We start from the raw sequence: 21949 nt of genomic DNA, 5'->3' as shown, positions 1-21949 counted from the left end.
CTTAATGAAACAATTTTCATGATCGGATCAATACTTATGAAATATACAAAGCTAGAAATTTTAAATTTACAGATAATATTACTAGCATTCCGCCCGCGGCTACGCCCGCTTTGTCTAAAACCCAATAAATATGTTCTGATTTTGGTTCTCAAATATTAATTACTAACTGAATGTTTTTTTTTTGTTCAATCTCAAGATCTAAATTATTCGAAAAAATATTTGTCCTACAAAATCTATGGGTTGATCAAAGAGTCCTCCTTTCCAATGTGTATCGATAACGAGGTCATCATAAGTGATTACTAACCAGCTGATTTTTTTATTTTCACTTATTTAATACTTATATAATTCAACAGACATATTGTCCTACAAATTGCGTAATAAATATTTGAGAACCGTCAAATCAAAATATTTTATCCTTGTTACCTCTGTAAGCTACCACAATCGTGAGTTTCGTACATGAAATTATTGGGCATCTCATCAAAATAAAGCTACTCACGAAAAATTAGCTTGATAGTAATCACTTGCAAAAATGGGCGATGGATCCCGGACTATATCCACCTTTTATCTAAGATATTAATTACAATTTAGTAATGTCATAATATTTAAGAATCATCAACCATCAATCAATCGTTATTTATTTATTTATTAATTACGTGTGAATATCCATGTAAATAACAATAGTTTTAAATATCGCGAGTAATTTAAAAACGCCATTACTTTGTATATTAATTATCTTACAAATGGATAATCCACTTGCATTATAGATAAGGGAATTTTCCTCACACATTTGCAATCAAACTTTCCACAGGATGTAAATCCTCCAAGCATTCTAGACCGGTCATTTCAGACAATCCCTCAAAGGGGCCGACGGGCTGACATTGTTTATTGACATATCTCGGTTTGGTAACGGCACGTAGCTGCTATCAGCACGTACACAATATCTTTATCTAAAACTTTCATACAACTCCTGAAATCAGAATGCTAATATGAAAGATAATAGATAACACGTACGCGACCCACGATCGATATCGGTTACCTGACTTGGTTCATGAGAATTGGATTATTATTATTTATGATTGGTTTATTATATTGGGGACTTTATTATATTACGGCACATGTTTATTGTTTTAAGAACGTGGATTTTTTTATTAGAACTATATGAATGATTGAACTCAATAACTGTGTCGATATCTGAAATAGGATCGTACGGTGTTGTATGTATTGCGATTATTACTATCGGTCTCATGCAAGTAAAATTGTAAATACCGTTAGATTACAATAGCACCATAAGGAAATCAATTTGCCCGTAGTGATACAAAATTTCTAAAGACCCTGTATCTAATCTTCTAATCTACCAATATATTAAAATTTTCCTGAAAAATGAATTTCAATCAAACAAGAATACAGTTACTATGGGAGATAAATAATACAACCGGTTAGTTCTTTTAACAAATCAATAATTTAATTAGAAATTAACATTGTACACTAACGATACATTACTCTAACTCTTAAAGAAAATAATTTATCTATGTATTACAGTAGGTATTATTAGGCTGAATATTAACGAATATATTTGCGCAGGCGGTAAATATACACATCTATTGAATAATCGATTACTTAAACACGTGACTAATTATTATGTAAAGATGATACGGTTAAAATATTTTCTTTAATATTGAATAAGATAAATTTAACTCTTAAACTAATACGATTGAGAGAGACATAGAGAAATTTCGAAAATTTTCCTTAAATCTAATTAACGTAAGGGAGTACAGTATACTTCGAAGTGAAATGAACTGTGAGCTATTGATATAGGGTCCATTTTAAATCGCAGTCGTACTATTCTCCCCCAAGTTAATGTTAAACAACGCCAAGCCAATACCATTAACGTCTCTATAAACTTTACACTAAGGCCGGTACATATTCGTCTCTTACAACAATACATAATAATTATATACTTTAAGTAATAAAGTTTTTAAATGCTCAACTATTAAATAGACTATTGCATTGTTTTGTAATCACATTACGCTATTCGTTATCTATGAAAGAGCTCCCTAACAAACCCACGTGACAACATTTCAACATTGGTGAAGCTCTTTTATAAATAATCCAATAACAAGTATCAAGGAGTTAATATTAAACACAGGATAATGCAACTAGCGAAAATTAACGATCTAGACGAAAGCGTAAATAAAATTAAATATACACATTTCAGGCACAAATTACCTTAACCTAATAACTGAATCTCATAATACATAGTCGTAAAGTAACAGTCGAATTGCTTATTTTCAAATAATTTATAGATTTACACCGAAGTACCAACTCAGTAAGAATAGCGAATTTTTAATACAAATAGGAACATATAATAATTGAAAAGCACTAGCTACTAAACAGGGAAAAATATATAATATAGCGAATGAACCAATAATTTATTTTGGCACATTAAATAATTTTGTGCAAATACTCTTGTCAAGCGAATATAGAAGATTTCTATCTAAGGGATAACATAAGACATTACTAGACTAGGATTCCATTCATTTTAACGAATGTACAATGTACTTATGAAAAATAAAATAACGATATCTTGTAAGGTATATGCTTAAATATAAACATTTCAAATTATGACCTATGTTCTGCCGCCAAACTTTCCACGTATAGAGTATAATTAGTAAAACAGAGTTCTAATTAAATATTCGTGCTTCTACTAGCTTCTTTAAAGTCTGACTAAAACTTGTATTGAATGACTACATAATAGTAACAACGTTATATTATAAAATTCATTTTAATGTTTTTCAATTCTGCTCATTATTGTATTCGTGTGTATTTGAATCGAATATACATTTAACCATTACATTACTTTCATCACCTCTCTTGGGATTGTACAAAATGACGCTAATTTTACTTTTATCGTGTCTATTGTATTAGGAAATTGAATTGATATGTCGAAAATACTAGAAATATACTTCATTTGTACTGTCAGAAACTCGTTATTGGTCCATAAAATGAAAACACGTTAAAAACGAATCGGAAAATATAAGAACTTTAGCGCCTTACAAAATAAATTGGCAAAAATAGTGCATTTTAACATTTATCACCACTTACATATTTATACAAATAGAGGAGGAAGCTTAAAAATATATAATACAAAAGAGGGAAGTGTCGTGTGTGTAGAGAAGCGATTTGATAATAAATGCTTCGTATATTCTAAGTTGGGATATTTAGTACATACATAGCTTTTTGTTACAATGAGCCATTTATATAAAGGCCAATATGGGAAGGTTTTTAACGTCATTCTGTAAAACCTAGACGTTCGTTGTGGTGCTTAAGATTTTAGCAGCTTATTGGCTCGCTGGTTCGCGACGGCTATGCGCGTCTCGTTACTCTCACCCTAGAAACATTTACATTTTATTATATTAATAAATCATTTTTTGTACATGATACACATAACATAAATACATATAAATTGATATCAAAGTTAATGAACTTGGAAAATTCACTATTGTAGTCTTTTATAATGTAACATGTGTCACATAATTTTGAAAAGTACAAGTAGCAAGCAAAAAGGAACCATAACTTTTTACTGTTAAAGTAATTTTTCCTTTTTGTTCTTTTTATTTAGATAAATTAGTTGATGATATACTGTATTCTATAATCGTTGACTTCTATAGGCCTTGCATTTAAACGATTGATAAGTGCCTGGTCAAATGAAAAATTTCCCATATATGCTTGACTGGTTATCAAATTTTATTTGTGTGCAAATAACGAGTATGAATATAAACTATAAAACAACATATTGCATATAAATTAAATTTGTCCTTTGACCAGTATTAATTTGCGTAAAATCACAAAAGCTGACACTTGACTTTAAAAAAAAATATTTTTCATAATGGCTAGGTATTAGTTAAAAAATGTATTAAGCAAAACTATTGTAGCATATGTGCATTTACAAAACGGTGTTCAATTAAAATTGTTATAGTCAATTTTAGAAAATTGAAATAAATATTTCTAATCTATGGGTTTATTTCGATTTTCTAATATGCTTTAAACAAAAAAATATTGTATAATCAATACTTACAATATTGCTCTTCGTATGCTCTGTTTTGTGTATATGTATGTCTCGTGGTTGTGTTCATTTATGATTCACAAAAAGCTTACTAAATGGGACTTTGTATATGTGATAGTGAATATATAAGGGTAGATAACATTATTATAGAAAATCACTTTACAACACTAGCATTTTATTACTCAAAGTATATTCATAAGCATACCGATATTACTTATTAATCTCATAATAAAATAAAAAAGAAATACAAATTTAAATAAAAAAAATAATAAAAAAATGTTTTTCAATCGATATTATATTGATTTAATATAATAAATAATAAGCACATATTTAAATAAAATCTAAATTAATTACTAAATTTTTTTATCAATTTCATAGAAGCAGATATGTTAAGAGATATGTCTAGATAATTTAACAGACTGTTATATATTTGAGGAACTAATATTTAAAATTAGTAGGTAATTTTATAGATGAAATAAATGCGAAAGTTTGTATGGTATTAGGATTTCTAGTAAACTACTGAACCATTGTCTTGATAAATTTAGTTCAAAGATAGCTCACAAATGACATTGAGTTAGCAAATAATAAATGCGAATGAAGCAGTCACTACTCACTATAAGTAATAAAAATAATTCAAAATAATTGAAACATAAATGCTCCTATGAAATTTACAAACGAAGATCCGAATGTATTCAGATCAATCTTATTTTACACATCAATTTACTTATTTTCATTCTATTATCACATATCGACCAATCCTTACGTACGTATTCCTCTTCTAATTTATTATCCATATATAGATTTTGTTTTGAGAAAGTTTTTTAAGTAGTGGTCAAAATTTTAGGCTAAATTATCAGACAATTGTTTTCAAGTTGCTGTAAGATTTTGCTACAAATGCATCCTTAGATACAATATCCAAAACTTCACGCCTTTTTTCCATAATCATTGTTTATTTAAACAGTATTCTTACCAAATAAAGCAAATACCGGATATAATAAATAAGTTCAGCACATTCAATAAAATAGCGCGAAACGCAAGGTTCGATTCTAATCAATCATATAGAAGCAATATAATTATTTTTCCCTAAAGGGATTCAATAATATTATTATTCCTTTCAATTCCAATTATCAAATAAAGTATATCACGTTATCCTAGCTACTTCCGTTATTTCTCCATCACTCATATTGATCATTCCTTTTATTAATTACAATGATACTATACAACGTCAAAATGTCTACATAAAGTTCGTACGATTATTATAATTGATAATATAACTCGGATAATGAGAATTACTAAGCAAAATACTGGTTCTTCAGTGCATTGTTGGTCGGTTGCAAACAAAACAGTAGCTTAAAGACTTGAATGGAATAATCGATATTATAAACGCTACTACAAATTGAATCGAGGAGTATCTAAATGTTCCAAATATTGTCAATTATTGTGCGTGCACGTTACGTACGCGCACGCACACCAACGTACGCATTCCCGCCTTCGCTATATATGTATAAGTATAACCCATGTTTTGCTCCCGTTATAGTAAAGTGTAAGTATAAGTGTGTTGTGTTTGCAACCGACGAGACCACGAGACTGGTGTGTGTGTATGTGTGTCGCAGCCGCCGTTTACTTGAGGAGCTCGTGGGCGCGCTGGTTGGCGACCTTTATTCTCGTTTCATTCGATTCACCCTACGATACAGAACAGTGTTTGTCTTGTCTTGTTTCACACAACAGCATGTTCATTAATAGATACATTAAATGAGCACATTGTTCATGATTGTTATATGTTAGTAATTGACAGTTGAGATTACAATTACAATCGAATGTCATGTCCAAGATCTGAGATGTTCATTGATGTGTCAAGGATGTTGTTACTATGATAGCATAGGACAGTATACTAGTTTTCGTACCAATTATATATAGCATGCAAAAATTAAATGATAATTAAGTGATCGTCATGCGTTTTATACTAAAATTTCTAAGCCGATTCAGAGGCTATACGATAGGGGAAACGGAAGAATCTAAAAATCTAGAGGCCAAATATAAGGATAAAATTCACAGAGGAGATTTAGAATTTAGAAACGATCTACACATTGAATATCTAATTAATAATAACGACACTACAGACACCAGTATATCCACATAATTATTTAATTAAAAATCTCAAGTGTAAACATATAATTAGATCCAACTTGGATCTAAATATACATTTGTTTTGAATCAAAAATAAACAACACAGCTTAATTAATATGAATATACCCGTGTAAAGTCGAAAGGACAGGCGAATAAGCAACATCGATCTACTGAGTCTACTCCTATTCATCATCATGGTAAGAAAATGTGTGAAACGAATGACGTGGTATCTTTATAACCATCAGCAGATCATAGACATTGTACAAGTGCTGAAGCGTTTGTGCCAATCGTGGTCCATTCGGAACTAAAAGCTCACACCGATTATCTACATTTTTAACGGCACAATTTTGATTTGCAAAGGGGGACCTCTTCAATATTAATACCATCAAAAAACAGATTTTTAATGATAAATCATTTTTTAAACATTCTCTTAACCAAATACGGCAATTTATACCGGTAGAGAAAAGTAGTGAAAAATATAAACTTCATTATTTATTAACAAGAAGTTTAAGTATGAAAAAAATTATCCACTTTTGTTATGACCACGCTCCAAGTTTCTTTCGGCATTACAGCTTTGACCTACTTTAACCTCCGAATGCGGAAAATATTAAATGAGAAAAATATATTGCAATATAATGAAAGAAAAGTTATTTTAAAACGTAGAATAAAGGATTTAAACTTTAGAAAACTGAAAAGAGAAATCTTCAGAAAGATTTATTTATTTATTTATTTATTAGAAATACTATTATTTTGATGGATGGATTCAAGTTTTATTGTATAGTCTGCACCATAACAAGCCAATTTGCAAATGAACATAAGCACTACCAAACCAATAAATAATCCCGATTTATTTCAATTTTCATGTCTATCGTTACCTTGGAAATTTTTTCATAATACCATTGGCCAATTTACCATACATATTACGGAATAGTTTATTATCCTGTTACTTTCTAAAGCAACCTTGTCCAAAATCAGGTCAATAAATACTAAAATGGCATGGTATATTTATCCTAGCACTTGGAGAACTTAGACAAAAATTGCCCAAAACACTGAAGACTATAAATCATTCTTCATGAGAACTTTGCCCAAAACCCCAGGTACCAAAATCCTGCCCAAAATTCAGCACGGTACAGACTATACAACCATTCCTTTCGACTATCCAAAGGAGCGATCTATACCGCAATTCCTAAGGCACAATACCTTGCGGTTGATACGATCGATCTGCCGGTTCTGGTTCTCGAGCTCAGAGCCCATGTCGATGGCCATGTTGCGCAAGTTGCCGATCATCGTGTTCACTTGGCCCATGTTCTCCTCCATTTCGTCCTCGCGCGCGTCGTTCGTTATCCTGCAAAGAGATATCACGTTTAAAAATAATAGTTAAAAAAAAACTAAAAAACACGCTTTTTATAGAAAACCGAACTAAAAAATAGAAAATTTTGTCAAATTAGTGTATTGTTATCGGTCCTCAATAAATCTACAAAGTTTGAACGAAATCTGGCTGTTTAAAGTGGGTCAAAATCGCGCCCAAAGAAGTCGGTTACAAACAAACAAACATACAGGTGAAGCTAATATAAAGCGTGTAATAATTAGGATATGCATATATATAAGCATAGACGTACTATAAACAGGGTACTTAAAATCGCCTATAAAATTCAAATGAATAAAATACAATCTGATCAAACATTTCAAACTTATCTCATAAATTTAATATTTTAGTTTTATATCATTTAAATGTTTTGTATGTAAAAGAGAAAAAAAAAAATGACAAAATTTTCGAAATTATTTAAGTAATTAATTTTGTTATTAACCTACATAGATTCATGAAATTACAAGTGAATATAGATCTAATAAAGATTATAATTAACTACCTATTTATAATCAGATTAGTGTCACGATCGTATTTATATACCAGAAGCCATAGTCGAAGTTGCGCTCCAAATATTTTCTTGAACATTGCTTACTCTTGCAAATACGTAGTTTAGACAGTTTTAATTAGAACGAAGCCAGTTCTTTTTACTGCCGACAAGACAGCTGTAAATTAGTATGTACAAGTCGAACAGCAGCAAAAGTAAGTACGATTGGTACGATAGAAACGTTATCCTCATTAATAAAATGCCTCCAAATCTAAATTTCTTTAATGTAATATGATTCTTTAATGTAACATTCCATTCATCTTATTTATGTAATGTTGTTTTTTAACCTTCTATTTTTTTGGGTAGTATTTTTGTTATTACCTGAAAATTTTGTTCTACGTACCATTCTATCTATACTCTTTATTATATATACCTCAGAAAGATACGAACCTGCCAATATACCCAGCCTGTGGGCCGATGCCATTGCGCTCGTCCATCACCCGCTGCGGTTGGTTGTTCACCACTTTGCCGTCATCGTTGCCCTTCCATGTCCCATCGTCTTCTTTGAATGATGCACCCCTGGAATTGTGATCATGCTCTGGTTATATTTCTTGATTAGTTTAGTTTAAAGCTAGTAATTTTCTTTATGGGATTTAGGCCCTGTGAGACGTAGTAGGTAAAAAGCTATCAAGTAACATTAAATCAAAATTCTACAAAAAATTTAGATTTTATTAAATTTATAGTTTCAGCTTGATTGACTTTACCACCGCGAAGGCCTATTATTGGTTTAGTTATGAACCGGTTCATAATTAAGTTTTCTCCTTTGATCTTAAGTCTTGAAAATAATTGTATGCTGATTCTGAAAAGGGGCATGTAACATTGAAATACAAAAGCGTTTCGTACTTGTTGCAGGGCAGCGCGCAGATGCCACAACATTTCTCCATTCCCGACAGATTTTTCTCCGCTTCACGCATATCAGCGTTGATCTGATCCATGCCCTCCTCGATTCTATCCAATTGCTCTGTTTACACACAAGTCATGTTTAAGAGGCGACCCTTGATCATCCACAATTTCTTTAAAGCACCTAAACTTTACTTTCGCGACTTTTTTTATTTAATCGTGTATTTTTTTGTAAATTCTCAACGCTCTCGACAATAACCGGGATAAGTGTAGGCCAAAATAATCTCAAACAATATTTGATATTTCAAAAGATCGCGGAAGAAAATTCAAATTTACTACCTCCTTGCCCTACACTCGTCCCGGTTAATTATTGATAACTAAATTTACTTTTACCTTGATAATGATGTATGTGCTGATTACTAAGTGAATACCAAATACTCGTTATAGCTAACATTTATAATAATAACAATATAAATAGTAAACTCTACTCATGCAATCACAGCAAGATTAAAATAGTCGTGCATAGCTAGATGCGTGAGAAAATAACTAAAAGATGATTCGTTTCGAGTACATAACACAATGATAATTTTTAATCTCAAAGTCTCCGTGAGCAGCAGAGACCGGAGACACGACAATTATTAACTAATTTTAATACATGGTGATGATAAATTTTACCTTCATTATTTATCCATTCTTATTAAACTGTTAGCATATTTTCAATTGAAATTTCAAGTATATAATGATTTTCCATAAACAATATTGACTGGTATTTCAGACAAAGCCTTACTAAGTTATGAGAGATGTAAAGTAGTACTACTCGATGCTTACCGCCCTGTTCATCCAGCATGACCAGGGTTTTCATGCCCACCTCGTGACTCTACAACACAATAATGATGTCACTATAGCTCGCCAAACGAATGAGGTGAGAGGACGGGAGCGGCGCGCGCGCGCGGGCTGCGCTCGGGCGGGCGCCTCGCCTCGGGACATCTCATACTCATTATAACTCAAAATGATAACTAAATAACAAAACAAAATAAACATAACACATGAACATGATCACGGTGAGCCGCAATTCGGCGGGCGGCCACTCCTCCGGCGATGGTGTCGAATGAATATATTAGCAAATTAGCGTAAAAATAAAGCCATTCTTGTATGAGTGATTGTAGCAAAGTATGATAATAATTACAGTAAATTTTGAGCTATTTTACGTGGAGGAGGGAGCGGCGCGGAGGTGGTGCCGCCCGCCTCGCAGACAGACATATATCGCATCGAGCTAACAGTAACAGACCTACTGCACTAACATTAATAGTACGCTGCTAGCCATGGAGATGAAGGCGTATACCATAAATACTCTATACGTCAACAGACAATTGGTAAACGCGCAAACATATCAATATCGCAGAATGATAAAGAGAAGAGAATAGTAAATTCGGAAAGATAAATAAATATACCTATAAAAAGCGTTCCGATCGATAACATCAACGGAAGAACTAAACAGATTGCGCAGCTCATACAAATTAAATCTTCAGCAAAGGATAGAGAAATAGTTTTGGCGACAATTAGCAACGAACGGCCATCGGGCTTCTCTATTTACACTATGTTGTCATAATCATCCCCATCGAAACATAGAACATACGCAACATCGATCTGAGATAAGTCGTTATTCAAGAGAAACGTCAAAGAAAAACATAGAGATTAATTTATTATACTGCACATTCAACACAGACGTTCTCACGGCTCGACTACCCAGTGTTCAATTTAACTCTTACCGCCCTGGTGACTCAACATATGAAGCGCTTGCCCCCCGGCGTCCTCGCTCTATACATAAAATACAAATCAAAATAATATATCGCAGGAGAGAGTCTTAGGGTGTGTGTGGGGTGGCGGGGGACGGGTGCTCAACAGTGCACGGGTGTCGGCGGGGACCGCACGGGACGCGCGCGGGTGCGGAGCGTGCGGCGGCGTGGCGAGCGGCGCAGCGCCCTACGCGGCGTGCGGCGGTGCGCGTGCGGCGCAGGAGCGACGCGGCCGGCGGACATCTACTCTTCGCTTAGTCACATACTGCCAGCGTTTGGCCCGCTGTCCATATTCATTACACGTATCCGTCTTCGCTGTGGCATTCCACTCCGCCGGCCGCGGCCGCTCGGCACTAACACACACTACTCGAACAACGACATGCATGCAGTGAAGCTTGCAGGTAAAAACCAGATTAAAGTCGTATTTGTGCTCAGTTTCTCATGATTCATGAATTATTTTGTGTGATGTTAAGAGTCGTGCGTTGAGGAGAAGCGTTTCGAATTTACTTTATACGATCTTTCTCAGTTATGTGATTTAAGTAGGTCGAGTTTAATATTTGAAATGCGGAATGTAAAAGTATCGTACGATCAGAAAACGATTCGTTTGTAATGTAATCTTATTCGATTTGGCCGGCGTCGACGTTGAAAATAGCGCTCGCTGTCAAGTAGTGCAAAGTGGTGTATATTAACTACATAATGAAAAATAATACAAAGATGCGGGCGTTCTTGGTAAATTTGTTAAGACACACATCAGAAAAACCAAAAGAAAAGTTAATCGGAAGCCAGCATCTTTGCATGCAATATATAAAAATGTTATTCTCAAATAGCGGTGAATTTCCCCTGGATTTCGTTACCAAACACCCTCTTCGGCTGAGCGAAAATCCTAGGATGCTCCAACATGGTTAGCGAAAGGTAAAATAGACAAAACTGTAAGTAACTTAGTGTTGCAATTTGCATTTCACTCACCTCCCTGGTCATCTAGAGCGACCAGAGTTCGTATGCCGGCCTCCTTGCTCTAAACCAGCCGCAGAAACAAAAAGTCAGAGAGCATGTTAGTTGTGAGGGGTACAGTGGAGTGAATGGATAGTGGGCGAGAGCCGCTCGTGGCACCTCTGGCTACACGAGCAGTGTTCAGTACTTGTTATATTGTGTTTGAAGGGCATTTCCGACTGTATGAATTTAGCTTTCCTCATCCATACAGTCCGAAGATGTCCTAAGTTTGAACGGTGTTGAGTAATGCGAAGTTGGCACTGTGTTTGTTAAAGAACATTTGTACAGACATGTTTGCAGCAGTAATATATATTGACAACGTAATATTGTTACGTAATCTAACCTATAAGAGATAACTTAAAAAAATGTCTTAAAAAATATATATTTTTATTAAAACTCAAATAAAAATAGGAGTAAAATAAAAGTATCTAGAGTAATGACATAAGTATTCGACTGTTCTGTATTTGTTGTGAGAGTTTGCAAGGTGTAGCTCGATATATCTGTTGGAGTCTAGTGGCAGGTACGGCGCGTGTTAACGCCCATTTTGGTAGTATGTGAATGTTCGAGAAGGCATGAAATCATACAATAAAAGATTACAGTCAACAACAGAGAGCAGCCACTACACAGAGACCTAATACAGAACAAACTAAAAGAAGAAATAAATAAATTAAGAGAAGATTATTGGTAGAGAATTGTTTGGGTTGTTCGTAAAAACGTAAATTGGACATTCATATTCTTTGTTATGAAATTATCAACTGTCAATATGGAAGTGTTGTAAAGATTGAACTCATTAAAGGAATATAAAGAAGGTGCATCAGAGAAGTGATTCGCCTATATGGCAGAAGGAAATTTAACAGAAGTTTTAATAAGATATTAAAAGGGTTTTGTTTGAAGCAAGCCCAAGCAAAATCACAAAACTATATTTGGAAGAAGCGCAATTATTTGAACATATATTTACTAAGGGTACACTGATTAACATCTGACTCTAAGGAGGACTTTTGGATTCATTCTATTATAATGGGCTTTCATGCTATGGAGAAATAAACATCTAACTTGGTTTAAAAAAAGGACTTGACAGTTAATTATTTGTGAAATATTTTGTTTTAGATTTCTTTAACAAAATTTTAATTACGTCTTTGTTAACTGTCAATTCCAATATTGAGGAATAGGATTCTTTCAATCCACAATTGTTTAGGTAAAACGCTACGAACAACACAAAGGGCTAAGAAATCTCTAACAGTTGGACACATTTAGACACGGATCATGCAACACCCATATAATAACGATAAAATAAATATAATATCATATTCAATTATATTGGCATAAGGTTTCAAATAAATCAATAACCAAAAAAGAAAAGAAAACATAAATCGAAAGCTACAATAGATAATATACATACACATCGAATAATATATAACATTAGCGACATCGAAACACAACAGCCAAGGATAGCAGAGGCTGCGCCCTAAAGGGTACGGGGGGCTTAGGGTCAAACCGAGTTAGGGGCTACCCAGGACACTTCCGCAATACCCCTCACTCCCTCGCATCGAGAACACCTCTCTCACAGATGGTCACAAATAATTATATAACCAATGGAATAAATCAACAAAAATATTTGGGGACTATCGGGGGAAACAAAATTTTACGGAAAATGAAACACGTCTGAAATAACGAAACCGCATCTATATGTTCAACACAGTTTCAATTCTCCACAAAGAGAATTTATTATTACATCTTTTCATTTTGATAGAATGGACTTTAAAGTTGTTTATCTGAAACTATGAACTTCACAAATATTAAATAAAATTAAGATCTATTAAATAATTACTTGGAAGGTATTCTCGACATTTCATGCCATTTCTGCTGCCATTATACAATTTCTAATGGAAACGTATTCAAGTTAATTTTGAGTTAACAATGGCAGAATTATTCATATTATTAATTTTTATAAAAACGAATATAAGAGCACGAAAGAAACCTACCTCCTCGCATAGTTGCATCATACGGCGTGTCGACTCCAGAGACTGAAATTGAGATAAAAGCATATTAGTAACATATAAATACAGGTCCAGCGCATGTAGCTTTCACATACATAGTTATTCAGGTGATGGCAGGCCGTCTTTGCTCTGCCAATCTAATTGTACCCAACAAGAAATTGAATCCTGAGGTTCCAAAACAAATAATGTTGCAATAATCCTTTTAGGATGTTGGCAAATATATATCAAATTAAAATGTCATAACAATTATTACTGAGTACTGTACTTTTTTAAGAAGGAAATAAGTCGACGCGGCTTGCTGTCTCTATTAATTCAAAATCCATCTTTGCAGATTTGTTGCCGAACTGGAGTTGTGTTTGGGAGATCCCATGTAGACATGGAATATTAGGATAGAAATAGAATAGTTAGGAGACATTAGTGGCTAGTTCCAGTCACGAACTCATCTAATAAAATATTTTAAATATTCCTTTACTGCGTTGTTCAGTATAGCAATTATCCCGTTGCTCGGGTAACCCAATTAACCTTGAAGCAAACTTTCCTCCCACGTGGAACTTTGCACTTGTATACTTCTTTGAAACTCAATACACTGATTAAATTGAAATTATATATTCGAGCGTAGATCTTCATTAAATATTTTAATAGGTTAGAGCAAATCTTATACATGATAATTACAGATATTTAATTCCAGATAATCCTTAATAGTATACACCTACTTTGACCTTTGTTTTTAACAATGTCCTGTGATTAATAAATGAAGAAATGTCAGATTTTTATGGAATTTTGCAGTAGGTTAAAGGTGCACGGGCAGGGAAAGTGGTTTAGCATAATATAGCAGTCAGTATTCATACAAACCTCATCAGTAACTTGGCCCGCTTTTAATTGGAGCTGTTCTAGCTCGCTGCGCGGCGCGCCATTTTCGGCGGGGGGTGGTACGGCAGCAGGCATCCTGCAAAAAATTATGTTAATTTAAACAACAAATACCTAATGAAAATATTTTCAAACGCTTATTTAATGAACCCTTGATTAAGGATTTAAGGAACTCTTTTGCCGTGGATATAGATGAAACCTTTGAAATTTTAGTCGTGGCCGGACGATACTATAATTTTTATTCAATAGTATTATTGGTGTTATATTTGAAATTACTATTCTACCTACTATATCGGCACGAGTTATGTGAGATAGGTTGAGATCTACAATATCTTCCCAGGTCACTTGCTTAAAATAAAAAAAGTTAAAATTTTGGGACACCGTTACTTACGAAATATTTAATTGAAATTGGAAACAAAGATTTGATTATTCTGCAAGGTTGCGATTACATTAAATTAAAGACCATAATAAACGTGATGAATCAAGTTCGTTTGTATGACAACATCAAGTATTACGCATACACCATTGTAATTGCTGCTACAATGTAGAATTTTCCTTTTTTTTATTCTGTGATTCATTGAATCATAATTTGTATAGTCGGTTTTGGCTGTTTTTTTTCTAAGGCACTTAATTTCAATGCATCTTGATAACGAATAACCTTAAATATTTAATGGTCACGACACGGAAACGACGTTATTTTGCTTAGAAGTCTTAGTACGTATTTATATTTGTAATATAAATAATATAATCCAAGTACCTACTCATAAGGTACAATAATTGTCACATTTAATTTATTGACTAAAGTAATATGTATTTTAAACTGATAGGTAAATGAAGGGTAAATGTATAGAAACGATAAAAATAAAATTATGTAGAGGATAAAAAGAAACTATGTCAAGAAAATGTTTGTTTTATTTTAATACTTAAACGTGTAATGAAGATGAAGACAAACAATAGAACGGAGAAAAATATAAATTCAACACTATGAAAATGTTCAATGCAGAAATCCTAGATATGAACTTGCACTGAAGAAGACAGTTTCATTATGCTTCAAGCATTTTGCTAACAAAACGTGATTGTGAACTTGGTAAATATAAATAAACGGGGTGGCACTACGTCATGACCTTGAACGTTGGCTAACAAAGAGGGGGTAGATACGCTACAGCCTTGCTCGCACCCTCGTTGAACGGAAATATTCGCGGATCATGATAATACGTTTGATTTCCACGTGTCATTATAGAGGGTTTGCATTATGTAACATTGCAGGCTATATTTAGGTTATCGTTTATACTTATTCTTTCGGGTGTGCAAAAGCGCCTCCCGGCCAGTATTTAGTAGAAAGCGGCCTATGTGTATCCTTAGTCCTTACATTATTGCAACCATAAATTATATTGTATAACCTTAAATTTAGACCTTCTACAATATCTTATTCCCCATTTTTATGACTTAAATTTTGTATGCTATTACTTCAAGATTGTGTACCATTTATGAGTATTGAGTACCTAGGTAATCTTATTTTTTTTGTATATTCATAAATTGAACTTTTTATAAGTATTTTCTATTCAATTGTTCAATTCCATCGAGAATAATATTGTATTATTTTCGTGACAAGAATGTGTTCAAAGCCAAGCCAACAATGCCGCTCGTAAATCATTGTAAGAAAGGGAAAGTACTGTAAGATTTACGAAAACAAGCTGAAAAGTGTTTGCTCGTAAAATTTTCAACCAACATGCGATGGCGTGCTCTCGCGACCCGACCTTTGAATTTTAATGAGCGTGTCAGTGGCTGTGCCTGGCTTACAAACAGCTTTAATATTAAATAATGTTGTCCTTTAATTAACTTTGTTTGGATTTAATTTATTAGATCTTTACCAGCGGATCCATTGTTAAGAATTTTGTCTGGAGGAGCTTATTTGGGAAGTTTATTTATGGCAATTGCTAAGTGACGGAAACAAGATCTTTAGTGGGACATGCATAATATTAGACAATTTGGAAATGATTTTATAATTTATTAAATGTTTGTATTCGCCTACGCAGGCCTACGCCCATTGGCATTTGATATAATTAACGAAAGGGGAAAGGCCACTGTAAAGCAGGAACAAAATTAGCTAAGAACAAAGTTATACGATGAAGTTAATAAACGGCTGACCTATTACAGTAAAAGGCCTGGAAAAGTCTAGCCGGTTAATATTTGCATATTCTTAGGAAGTGGGCACAGTGGCATTTCAAGAGCAGGGGCACACGAGCAGCTCAGCAAAATCAATAGACGCGCGCACCGCCTCCATAGCCGTTACACCCCTGCCCCCAACCTCTTGCTACTTTAACTTGTTCAACGTTCAACCTTTCATGCACCGGTTATTAATAAAATATGTACATCCTATTTCAGGTGTTATCAAATATTTTATGGCCCAAAACGTATGACGTTATTATGACGGTATTATCGAAGTATACCCGCCTGAGCAACTTAATAAATGAAATTATATTGAATTTACGTTTAAGCAGGTGGTTGGTTACTTTAGTAGATTGTCATGTACAGTATGTATACCAGTCAAGAAAAATAAGTCTGATAAGATTTTACTATTGACCATAGCCATACGTGCTAGAGACGTATAAACAATTTAATCTATGGACAATGGACTTAAAACCTCCACAAATAATTCGATTTTCCAGCATAATTATTATCCTTATGCGCTTTTAATTATAAGACACTTTAACCCTTTTTTGTATAAATGCTTTTAAACAATTTAAGAATATCCACGGTTCGAGATATCAGAATACAAATGAAGAATAAATTCTATATTTCTAATTTAGGTAAATACCTAACTCAACATCAAAGGAGAGTTCTGATGATAATGATGTTTTGGCGTTTATTTGTATTGACTTAATCCAATTATATAACGGGTTTCCATGAATTACTTGATTGAATCGCAATATGTATTACTTCGCCTGGATCTACGATACTGATGAAAATTTTATTCCGTTTACACAAAGTTTTGAATTCTGGAATGGACTGAGAAATTCATTCACTTTATAATTTGTTCTTATCTTGACCCATCATTAAAAAAATATTTACATTGATATGTTTCTAATCCCTTTGTATAGAAAGCATTTTTATTCAATACTAGCGGTCCGCCCCGGCTTCGCCCGTGGTACATATTTACGTTTTCTCTACATAAAAACCATCCTCGTACTTCAAGGAATATAATAAAAAAAGAATTATCGAAATCGGTTCAGACGGCTGAACCGATTTCGGAACTCGAGAACGGTCTCGAGTTATGCGCTTACCAACACATTTTGCGATTCATTTTTATATATAAGATTATAATTTTTTTATAATACCTTTAAGCACTGAATACAAATTCTATATTTAGTAATTAATTCTGTATAAACGAAGGGGGCGGGGGACATTTTTGTTAAGGAATATCAGCAAATTGCCAATGATCAAGTTTTTTCGCAAAAGGCAAAGTGATTGGAGAGGCGTGAATAAGAAATTCACAAACATAATATACATCAGCCTCATCCTTGCAGATCGGACATGTGGGTTGCCAAATTACGTGAGGTTCTTGACACGAATGGAACGGTATTTTATGATCGAGTTCGTACATGAGAAGTTGAATAGATATAGTTCAGAAATATCAGTATTTAAATAAGGTCTGACACGGGACAATAGCATTCGCTATGAAAAATCGTTTAAAGTTATCTATAATTCGTAGAACGTTCAATGCTCCTATGATCGCAGCGGCTTGATCTCTCCAATAGAGTTCAATACACAAACAGATTTTCCACCTCACTGGAAGTATATTGCATATTACATTCTAGTCTCTAGTGGGTGGAAAATTGTTGATCTATTATCAGTGTATGCACTTATAATCATACTTCACTGCGTTTAAATTATATCACGAGTAACTATTCTTTCTTTTTATAACGTTACGAATGAAACATTTAACTGTGTTGATTATATTATATTATTTGTGAAACACAAAATGGTCTGGAAAAGGTACATAATACAAAATATTCCATTAAATAAAGTTTGTTTTAGCTGAAATCTTCCTTTTTTCTTTAAATATACATCGATGATACGCCAGAACACTTTATCTAACTATTTGCTAATACTAAAACACGCGTATTACGTGCCTTAAGACGTAAAAACTTCGACGGACTCATCCTGTGCAAAAATAATTATATAAACCTAACAACACAATCAACATAAAATGTCTGAGGATTGTAAATCGTCCCTAAACGTTGGCACCCCATTATTCGTGTAACCTTGACCCATATCTATAGGCATATCCCATAATTTTGCGTAAATGGAGGCAAACGCGGTCCCCGTGCTAGATTATTCATGTGCCGAATCACGCAAACTGCGAAATGTGGCCTTCGAGGACAATCCCAAGTTTGTACCAAAATGAGGGTACAAATCATTATTAATTTTATTTTTATAAGAATTGAATTGATTTTTTTGAATGCATCAATCTTTTACATCTTTACATTTAAATTACATGACATAATATAGTGGGCAAATAACAAAATGATGGCTCTATGATACCAAATTTTGGTGGAGACCTTGGATAACAAGCATTTTTTTGTTATTTCAATTTTGACCGGTAGTTTAAAAAGTGGTCACCTTATGTAGTTGTATTTATTATCTAGGACTTAACTAATTTTATTAAGAACTTAAGATAGACTTCAATAATAAACTGGATTATTCAGTATAATCTTGTTGAAGAAATTGATGACCACTTCGTATAAACTATTTATATTTTTATTATTTTATAATAATTAGTTATAGATTGTTCCTTTTATTGCTCCTTTCTGGACCATTTCTCAAATAAATGAGACAAAGGTAAAAAAAGTTTGTGATAGCGATACAAAATTAATCAAAAATAATGTCTTTTCATGAAATATAAAAGCAAATACATGTAAGTAAAATCAATATTCATTGAAACTCTCAATAAAATTAATAAGTTCAAACTGTTTTGCTATTTAGTAGAAATGAAAAAAACAGAAAAGTAAATCTCAGCTTATGCATATTATAACCTGATAGTTAAGTGCAGAGTTCTCAGTAAATCACCTCTGAGAATATCATTTAAGCCAAGTAAACAACAGCATGTACATGTCATGAATCATTTCTGTTACTTAGCTCATGATTAGCACCACACATGAGTAATATTTGAGGTGATACATAAAATCATACAGTTTAATTGAAATTCAAACTTTTAGTGGTAGTATTAGCAAACCCTTCTTTTCTTTTATTTTTTATGCACAAGAGGGTAGCGCTTGACCAGAATATTGCTTGATGTAAAACTCAATTATTGAAACCTTATTTCTACAAGCACAGCGCACATCACTTTCTTAAATCACACTAATAGGAACTGTAAGCATAAAGATTAAGAAGATACTAAACTTATTTTATTTTCAAATATGATCATGATATTCTGTTTTTTTTGAGTATTCCTTATTTGTGAAAATGGAATTTAATTTATATTTTATTTTAATTTACTCGCTCAATAGTTTATTTAGTTATACGGATAAACTATACTCTGCTTATTTCTCATACACATAGCATAGTAGGTATTTTATATTATTTTAGTGAAACCTGGGTTGTCTCTCATTGTAGTAAATTATGTATTCAACTTAATTATAGCGAAAAATAAACTACATTTAATTCGAATAATTAATATTCATATCTTTAGTTAAATATTATGTACATAACCCAAGCTTACACTGAACACTCCCATTTATTAACCAACTTGTGAAATCAATATTTCTTTTAATAGGTATCCTTTTAAATTGATTTGCTGTACATACCTATATTTTTAGATTTGTAATTTGAATGGAACTTACTTGGGTAATAAAGGCTCCATTGTACAAGCTTATTTATATTAATGAATAATTATTAATAAAACTTAATGTTTCTCTCCTAGGTATCCTATTTGTTTGGTGAAATCAGCCACTCTGAAGACAGCACAGATAAATAATTTTCAGTACTGTCAGTTTCAGGAAAATATTGCTATGTAAAAATATTGTAAGTACTATATTGTGATTGATGAATAAAATATAAATAATAATGTATTAACTATTACACCTGCTCTGTTACATATTTTGAGATGATTCTATTCTAATAATATGTGTGTATTTAATTTTTTCAGTTAGAAACAATTCAGGAAAATAAACAATGACCATACTAATGTGTTGTAAAATGATTGACATAATATCAGCCATATGATAATTAATTAGGAAATAGGAAGGTACATTATTTCATTCTTCCAGGCCTATAGTAAATGAGGAATATTTTTTAATTCTAAAATTTTAAATATTATCAGTTTTTACTGAGGATCGTTGTAGGTACCTATTATTAGTTACAAATTAAATGAAACCATTTATATAATTACAGTAATTGCTTTGGGATTCGCCGTTTTAATTTTTTGATGATTTTTGAAGAGAAATAGATGTATGACGTCATATGATAAAACTTTTAATGATATCATACAAACGATTACTAATTTTAGTTCCTTGTTGGAGGTATATTCTCTTTTTTATTTAATTTCTGCAATTTTTAATGAAGGATTCGTGTATTAAGTATTGACTTAAATATATGTACATACATTCGTTTATAAGAATATAGTACAATATGATGTTTGAGGACAAAAATGGGAGTGTAAAATTAATGTCTAGAGTGCCACTTACTTGTTTTTTTATTGTAGGTCTTCAGAAATTCCTTCAAAATCCTGTGAAGACCACTGAGTACACAATAAGCACTTAACAGAACACAAAGATTAAATGAAAGACTTTCTCTTCTTTCGAGCAGGAGTGTTGGTCGATTGAGTCGATGAGGTTAGCCACAGAAATGCGCAATGTTTTGACTATGCGCATTAAAATCCGGACTCGATTGTCATGCGCGCTATGATATTACGTATTTGTAATTATAAATACAAAATTTCATTTAAATTTTACGTTGTAAAAATTATTTGCAGTGAATAATTCCGAAACAGTAGGCAGCTCAGCTCAGCTTTATTTACATTTTACATTCAGCAGCAGACAAAAAACCTAAATAACGTAAAAGTGACATCTGTCGATGTCTGATAAAAACAACATTATTACTATAGTGACATCTATAATTTAAACATTTGAAACATTCATGATTCTGCTATTTGACAACAGATGGTATTCAAAATAAAAAGAAAATAATAAATAATAAATTTTAAATGTGGGTTCATAATCTTATAATACGATTAAAGAAAAAAAAAACTGATTTATTTATAGCTTTTTGTAATAAACATTAAATTATGTTAATATTGGTTGGTATTTACTATAGCTATAATTATTATATATATAATTATTATATACTATCATGGAC

The 21949-nt window shown here is 32.6% G+C and overlaps 1 protein-coding gene across 5 annotated transcripts; it reads right to left on the bottom strand.

Moving 5' to 3' along the window:
• Positions 1 to 1436: 1436 nt before the first annotated feature.
• Positions 1437 to 21617, bottom strand: LOC149900636 (synaptosomal-associated protein 25-like). Of its 5 annotated transcripts, none has more exons than XR_016457763.1 (9): positions 20437 to 20543; positions 14579 to 14672; positions 13712 to 13753; positions 11706 to 11754; positions 8947 to 9064; positions 8494 to 8622; positions 7391 to 7535; positions 4076 to 5746; positions 1437 to 3388 (listed from the first exon to the last, which is right to left on the bottom strand). XR_016457763.1 is itself a non-coding variant. In XM_090112747.1 (8 exons), the coding sequence occupies exons 2-8, from the start codon at positions 14669 to 14671 to the stop codon at positions 3323 to 3325; spliced, it is 642 nt and encodes a 213-aa protein (XP_089968873.1). In that variant the 5' UTR covers position 14672; positions 21280 to 21617; the 3' UTR covers positions 1437 to 3322. The 5 variants fall into 5 exon arrangements, 3 of the variants coding, with proteins under 3 accessions (XP_089968873.1, XP_089968872.1, XP_089968871.1); XR_016457762.1 differs by lacking the exon at positions 11706 to 11754 and adding an exon at positions 9772 to 9820; XM_090112747.1 differs by lacking the exons at positions 4076 to 5746; positions 11706 to 11754; positions 20437 to 20543 and adding exons at positions 9772 to 9820; positions 21280 to 21617.
• Between the last annotated feature and the right edge of the window lie 332 nt (positions 21618 to 21949).

This window comes from Colias eurytheme, chromosome 18 (genome assembly GCF_061535395.1).
Source record: "Colias eurytheme isolate Ceu_HAF_F1 chromosome 18, ilColEury1 Martin Lab GWU primary, whole genome shotgun sequence".
Lineage (NCBI taxonomy): Eukaryota > Metazoa > Arthropoda > Insecta > Lepidoptera > Pieridae > Colias > Colias eurytheme.
The sequence above is the reverse complement of the archived record's forward strand: the minus strand, read 5'-3'. Positions and strand labels throughout refer to the sequence as shown.